The 7781-nt window shown below is 43.6% G+C and overlaps 1 protein-coding gene across 4 annotated transcripts; it reads right to left on the bottom strand.

The window, feature by feature from the left end:
* Positions 1–21: 21 nt before the first annotated feature.
* On the bottom strand, positions 22–7438 carry Rh50 (Rhesus blood group-associated glycoprotein Rh50). Of its 4 annotated transcripts, none has more exons than XM_065303062.1 (8): positions 6578–7438; positions 3673–3856; positions 3154–3304; positions 2237–2390; positions 1493–1794; positions 1084–1384; positions 744–976; positions 22–315 (listed from the first exon to the last, which is right to left on the bottom strand). In XM_065303062.1, exons 1-8 carry the CDS (start codon positions 6714–6716, stop codon positions 250–252), a joined length of 1530 nt encoding a protein of 509 aa, XP_065159134.1. In that variant the 5' UTR covers positions 6717–7438; the 3' UTR covers positions 22–249. The 4 variants fall into 4 exon arrangements, with proteins under 4 accessions (XP_065159134.1, XP_065159133.1, XP_065159136.1 ...); XM_065303061.1 differs by lacking the exon at positions 6578–7438 and adding an exon at positions 3919–4282; XM_065303064.1 differs by lacking the exon at positions 744–976 and having other exon boundaries at positions 6578–7425.
* Between the last annotated feature and the right edge of the window lie 343 nt (positions 7439–7781).

Here is a 7781-nt window from a genome sequence, read left to right as displayed (position 1 = left end):
AATCAGTCAAAACCTTAAAGGTACTCTTAAAATATTTATTGTATGATTTACTATTTGTACTTGTTCATCTAAAAAGTATGCTACATAACTTTTATTGCGAAATAACTTCGTATCAATAGAAATCCTCATCAGTTTCACGTCCTTGAGCTAATCGCTTACCGATCGGCGAACTCTTGTCAATGGTCTCGCTTACAGTCTCCAACTTAAGTGTCCCCTCGTGTGAAGAGTGCTCCGAATGTGGTTCGTGGATTAGCCAAAACTGGTCATCTGCGTACCCACTCTTGGGCGAAACTCCGAGTGAGGAAACAATGAGCCCTGAAACATTTCATTTACCTTGTAAAACTAAAACAAAACATTTAAAAACACACAGTACACTGAACAAACAATTATTCATCGTGAATTTCTGCGTAATTTTATTTCATTTAATTGTGTTGAGAGTTTTTATTGCGCAGATTTGTGATAAATGCAGTTTTGTGAGTTGAAGAAAACGGTTATAATTAAAATTCTCCCACAGCGAGCTTAGAAAGGTCGACGCAAAAGCTCGTAACCACAAATCGTTAAACAATTACGAGCGCGAGCAATTTAAACGCGCTGTGTAATAAATTCTCGATTATGTACGATATACAGACTACCAGGGAAGTGTGAGTGCTCGCGGCGACAAGTGCTCAAATAGTTTAAACACACACACATCTACACATGCAAGTGGTGTGGGTGTGTGTTGATCGAGGGCGGTTGTAAAATACCGGAATGCACGTAGCGCCTTGCATCGTAATGCTCGCACGTCGATCATAAATGCGTCCGACGCTTATGACTGGCGCGTGATCCGAGTCAAACGTGTTGTAACGCACTTGCTCGAGAAGCTTTCCGATCGCTTGCGAATTGTTTGCGTCGCCGGCGCCATCAGTGAGCCAATAACTGTCATCGTTATACCAACTTCCGTATGCAAAGTCGAGCGCATCCACGCTCACTACATAACCTAAGATGGTGGTAATTTTTATTTTAGTATTTTAAGTGATATTAGTATTTTTATATGTTTTATAAGTAATGAATTATTATTTTGTGTTATAGATGTTTTTTTTTTACCAGTAATGGCACCGGAAACAATGGCGATGGCAATGGTGGCCGCAATGGCCGCCAGTTGAAAGCCTGCCTGAGTGAGATTGGTGCGGCCATCGCCCGGCTGGAGAAACGGATACTCTGCGGTGGCCTTAGCGTCGACGGCCGCCATCGCCGGAAATATCTGATACAGACTCATCTTGTACTGGTCCTCGGAGGCGAGTCCCGCCATTAGTGCCCCGACCAACGCGGCTAATACCGCTGGCATGCCGTGCAAGTTATGCACGCCGCACGTGTCGTGTATTTTTAATTTGCTATCGATCCACGGCTGGAATAAAAAAAAAAATAAAAATAAAAGCAGGAAGAAAAAAATAACCGACGAAGCGGAAACGTGTTAATAAACGTTATCGAATTTCCGGCGGCGCACAAAACGTACCGTGAGCATGCTGTAACCGCAGACCGAAATAATACCGGCGATACAACCGATGAGCATTGCTCCCCACGGCTGGACCATCAAGTTGGCGGCCGTGCCGATGGCTACGCCGCCGGCGAGCGTCGAATTCTGGATGTGCACCATGTCGAACTTGTGCTCACTGGTGAGCATCGCCGACATGGCGTACGAAGTAACGCAGCAGGCGCACAGCGAGAGATAGGTGTTGATGACGGCGCGCTGTTGATCATCACCGGTTTGTTCAGCTGAATTAAAACTCGGCCAGAACATCCAGAGAAACACCGTACCTGCGTGAAAATGACGCCGAGTTAATTCCAGAAATTGTAGGTACATGCGCGCCTGTGTCTGCTGGTAGGTAATGATAATGACAATTGAATCTAAATCTCAATTATCGAGCCACTTAGGCGGCGCCTCCACCAAAGCGGAACAACTGGCAGTGGAGAAAGTCGCGTCGGGCTTTTCTGCTCCCAGCACATAAATTCCGAGCGAAAATCCCTTCCGGTGCTCCCTTTTCACCCAATTTCCGATCTTTATCTGTTTGAAAGCAATCATTAATGAAGTCCCACCGAAAGTAGTCCCAGATTTACTCGAAATTCTTTTATCGAATTCCTCGGTCGCCTTAATGTGCCACACGTCTTTTATGTGCACGCGTCGCCAAGATGCTGATGCAGAGGACGCACGCCGGTAGAAGAAAAGCAGCTCTACACTCGTAAAGTTATAATATCTTACCGATCATTGCGAATAAATCCGACGTATAGCTGGATCCCTCCATGGGATTTGCCTCGGTCCACTCTTTCGTGCGCCTGGCCAGGACGTAACTTACGGCCAAGCCGAAATAAGCCCCGAACGCGTGGACAAATATTGAATCGCCAGCATCTGTTACCTAAAACATTCGGAGAATTATTCGATTTTTTCGCGTCGCACGTTCGGTTTTTGTTGTGCGCGCACGTTTTTTCCATTTTATGCCGCAACGCATATTGTTCTAATAGTTTTCTACTTTTCCCCTTGTTATTACTACATATGTGTACGCACATACACGTTGTCCGGAGTGCAAACGTCGAACAAAGCATTGCGAGTTCAACCCTCGTACAAATATTGACGCTGGCTGGTCACAACTTTTTCAAGAACAAAAACACAACAAACACGCTGAATAAACGACCGGAAATTGTTTTCATTTTTGGCGATGCTTTTTATTTTCTATGTAAACATTTTCTTTACTGGCACATCGTGTGTGTGTGTGTGTGTATATGTGTGCAATGCGCGCGGGAGATCTAAATTCCCGTTTAAGGATAAACTTTTAGGACAGAAACTCAATTAGAACGCCGCCAAATAAACCTTCTTTGAAAACCTTTTCTTACGCGCGGAAGTGCCGCAAAGGAAATGAACACAAAGGAAGCAAAAGAAAGCTAAATGGTAAAAGTTTTTCGCATTCTATTTCGTGTGTATTATAGCTGTATTTAACGGGTGTGAGCGTGGGTGGCGCGCAGTTACCCCACGTCTCTCTCTTTTACTTCATCGCTTTGGTAATCAAATACGGTAATATTGTGATGCTGCATTAACTCTACTCTAGCATAGTAGATAACTTCCGGTTCCGGCACTCTCGTGTCCTTACACAACGCAAAAAACTTGCTGCAACAAAAGTTTACCTTAAAAATGTGACTGCCTAGATAGGAATTGCCTGTGAAGACGGCGATCTCGATGATCCCGATGAGTAGCAGTTGGATGTACGAGGTGCGACCGAGAAGGGCTCCCATCGTTATCAACACGGTGGCCGCCGCCACGTCAGCGCGCAGGAGGCTGTGGAATGCAAATAAATACATTTCGACGGCGTGCCGGTCACGTTCGTATCATGCTGTGATAACTTTACTGCCGCGCGGGGCTATAAAATATAAGTGCATTGAACCGAATTGCCAATTGCCGACGGAATTCGCATGCACCTCGGATTCGTATTGATTTTTAATCAGATTCCGTTCTAATAGTTTGCGCTCAGTTTTGCCAATAGCAGATAGTTTTATCGCCGGCATAATAAGTACCGCTGCCATTATTTATGACTTCACAATTCGTCCCGGCGAACTTTTTCCGAAAGTTTTCAATAATTTCCAATTTAATGATTTATTACACGGCGAAAATGAAATTTCCAAATTAATATTATGTTTCGATCATACCTGACAATGCTGATTTTAATTTTATTATCTTCCATATCGTAAAATCCCTCGCATATAAGCGCCCATTGCACGATTAACGACGCAAGCAAAAAATTAAATCCAACCGCGCTGAATCCATATCTCTTCAGAAACGTCATCAGGAAACCGAAACCGATGTAAATCATCACATGAACATCCTGAAACACTGAAATTCATCATTGTTTTGGTTAAATGTTTTTTAGTTGTTGAAGAAGATTGATGTGCTACAATTATAATACACGTTGATGATGTTCGACTCGGGTCGGTTACCACCGAAGACATAATGCACCGAATTGTGCTGATCACTGGCGTCGGCTTCGTGGTGATAATCGACGAAACCGAGGAATATCGGCAGGAAGGCCAGCTGAATGTAGAAGCTGACAAGCGCCGGTTTTAAACAAACGTCCATATTTGGTATTTTCATTTTCGTTTGCAAGTAACTGGAGAGTTTTATAGCGTGGAAGGAGATAAAGGTGACTCGCGCGTAATAGATCGGATGTGTAATGAAATTTCTGGCGCCGGTTTCAAGTCAAACAAGCGCGAAAATAAACGGCGAACTCGCCATCCGAACAATGCGAACAATGAATGTCCTAATTCAGTAAAGTTGGAGTCGTTGTGGCGCGACGCGACCGGTATTGTGTGTTTCGGCATAGTTTGTTTCTAGTTTATTTTTGGAATCTCTCCCAGTGATCTAACCTCTTTGGCCTGCGATAATCCGCGCATAAATCGTTTTGGATGTGTGCGCGCAGGCGACAAATTGTTGAGAGGGTTAAAAATCTACATATATGCATGCATGTGGAGATCGAATCAAAGTGCTTCAAGTCGAACAATATTCCAATTTTGGTGTGCGATGCGGCCGACAACCACACCGCAAAGTTTCGAATGTCTGTGACAACAATCAACAATGCGAATCAACAATTTAATACTGGCCCGGACCGCAATTTAAAGTTTTGTCGACGAGTGCCCCCAAAAATTGAATCGATATCTCCACGTTTGCATAATATTCTATTGTGGTTGTTTGTTGTCGTCGGAATAATTACCTCTGCAATCAACAAATGTGAGCGAGTAATAAATACTCACATGTAGAATATTATAGTGTTAATATTTCATTCTCACACCAGTTTAGCACTGCGCATGCGCGTGCGCGCAATATGGTTGATTGTTTACATCCGCTTTGGAATTTTTTCCCCCGCATTTCCATAAACTATGCAAAACTGAATTCAGTATGGAAAAGTTTGAAAACAACTAGTGGCGCTTGTCAACACGCTTGCTGCGCTGTCCATCGCCGAAAGTTTCCGACCCGTTCGCTCGTACAAATTTGCATCTCTGACTGAATTTCAAATGCCGTCGACGTCACACATGCCACTGAACTTCTATATGCGAATATAGTAGGTAGCGCACATTTGCCCGAATATGCCATCGCGGCGTGCACGAGTCATTAATTTTGTTTCGTCACAATGAGGATTCCATCAATGCGCGCATCGAGTATAAACAAAGCGATTTCAATATCTCCGAAATACAACACAGTCTTTACAATCGGTGCCCGATAACGACCTGCCGCCGCTACGCGCGGAGCCAATCATCGTGCGCTACATAATGGCGGGTGGCTTTTACAATGGTAATTCATCCGATCCTAATATGCCACGTCGGATGCTTGGACTCGACCAAGCGACGGCGGTACGCTCGCCGCCACCGGCCTCGGGACACGCATGTATATTTCATGCGAAGTGATAAATGATCGCCCGGCTCGATAATGGAGTATTGGATAATGGCGAATTCCCCAATGGATTGATTCAATTTTAATTGAATGCTGCATTGGGATAAACACCGGATTTGTTTATGTCGTGTCGCTGCGATGCGCGATTTGGGAGCGCAAAGCGCAATCCTCGAGTATCGAGGACGCTTCCCGCACAGATTGGAATTGTTTATTAAATTTCCTAAAGGCCCGCAATCAACAATGCCATTCAACTGCACCAGCAGCAAGTGGAAACAAACAAATCTATTTCAAGCAGGTATAGAACTCAAAATTTACCCTAAAACGCCCCTGGAGTATAGAGAATAAATTTTAACTTAGGCAGCCCAATGTACACTAGTGCAGCATTTTTATTTCTATAATTTTTCAACACTGATCGTTTAAGACGTTTGCGTCATAAATTCAAGTTACAAATAGACGACCGGTCACTACCCCCCGGTTAGCGAGCACTCGTATACTCTTAAAGACTTATATTTTGCTCTGTCTGGCTGGAGGCGGCATGAAAGAAGTTTTAGTTTGCGCGACGTACTGATTTTGCTGAATCCATGCTGGTAATATGCGAAAGTAATGGCGCCACTATAAAACCGCGCCCGTGGCGGAGACAGCCGCCGCCACCGCCACCACCAACACCAATACACACGCCGCAACGCTTGTTTCATTTGCGCTCGGCGCAAGATAAACAGAAAGTAGTAGTTCTTAGATTAAATTTAAGTTAGTTCTTACAATTTACGCGCGCAAGTCGTTCATGTGGTATTAAAGTGTGGTATTAGGGGCGAGACGCGGGAGGCGCGACTAATAAGAATATTTATGAGCGCGATTTGCAAAAAGCGGAAGTTGTGCGAGACGATGACTGCGCAATGGTGAAATGTAGCGTGAGAAATATCTCTATAAAAGTACCGGTTAGGATTTATTTGAGTATAATACTGTTTATTTTATCATGAATTTCTGTCACAATAATAAAATTAATCATTCAATCAATCAATGACAGATTACATTAATGTAACACTTAAAAATTGTGTTTTATCTTGACGCGGAATGAAATTAATTCGTTTGAACTCGTGTTATCACTCGAAATTGATTCTTTTTCATTTTGAAATTTTCTCTCTGCTGTGAAATTGGATTAAATAAACTTACTCGGATAAATTTCCTTTTCATATTTCGAATCATAGCTGGCGAAGAGAATAAAGAGCACCACGAGGATGATCTGCAAGCACAGCACGATCAAAATGTCCCTTCGCTTCGCCCCAAGGGCGCCGCTAAAATCGAATATCATTGTGTGCGTCGTGTCCGCCGAATCAACGAATATTCCACGGGATTAAATTATATAAGCGGAATTTAATTATGACGAACACATCTGTGCCGTTTTTCACTTCATAGATTATTTTAATCGATGATTAAACACCGCGCGCACTTTATTTACGGTAATTTATCGCGGATGTCGGTCAATTAGCGGCCGGAGAGAAGAATCAGTAACTGCGACTCGCTCATGCCGATGAATAGAGAGCACTGCTAATAGTCCTTGTATACGTTTGACGGTTTATTTGAGCATCACTTGTTAATCGCGCATAAAGCAAGCCCAGAATTGCGAAAGTCGTCGAGGGCTGTTGACGGCGACTCACCACACGTACAGGATGTTCGCGAATCGTGTCGAATAAAAATTATTCATTTGAGTAGGCAAAGGGGGACTCGTGCGGTGTTTTACTCTTATCAATTCATCTGATTAATGCACTATCAGACTCGCGGCGTTGGCGTTGATGTCGAGAAGCTGTCAGAGTGTGGACGTCCTGTTTTCTAGCACTAGTTTGACTAGAATGATATTCATGAGCCTATGTTATGCCCTACGACAACCCTCTTTATATCATCGCGACACGCGGCAGCGGCCCGCGTGACTGATGATGATGATGATTTGGAGACTCGCCCGCACTCGACGAAAACGCTGGACTAACGAGAGTAGCGCGAATCGCCGCTCTTTCGTTATTACTTTTTTCTTCGCTGCACAATAAAGTCCAGAAACGTTTTGTTCGCGGTACTCGCTTTGCGCACAACTTTCTCGAAGCTTTTCTTTAATAGCGTGTTGTGTGCCCGAAGGAGACGCGGCGAACTTTTTGACGAATGGGATGCAAGAACGCTTCGTTCATAAGTAATTTGTTTTCGACCTTATTATGTTGTTGACAAGTTATTTACTATCCGCGCACGAATCTGTTCTCTGGGTTTTTTTTACAGGCTTCGTATTTTTTCGAAACTGCATTGTTTTGTGCGTATATATTTATTTGCCATTAAAATGTGGGGTGTATTCACGCATGTGTAAACACAAATGTTTACGTATTCTCATCGAGAA

This window comes from Atheta coriaria, unplaced genomic scaffold (assembly GCF_025399875.1).
Source record: "Atheta coriaria isolate IRGN ID8LTWV9N9 unplaced genomic scaffold, Caltech_Dcor_3.1 hic_scaffold_5_pilon, whole genome shotgun sequence".
NCBI lineage: Eukaryota > Metazoa > Arthropoda > Insecta > Coleoptera > Staphylinidae > Dalotia > Dalotia coriaria.
The sequence above is the reverse complement of the archived record's forward strand: the minus strand, read 5'-3'. Positions and strand labels throughout refer to the sequence as shown.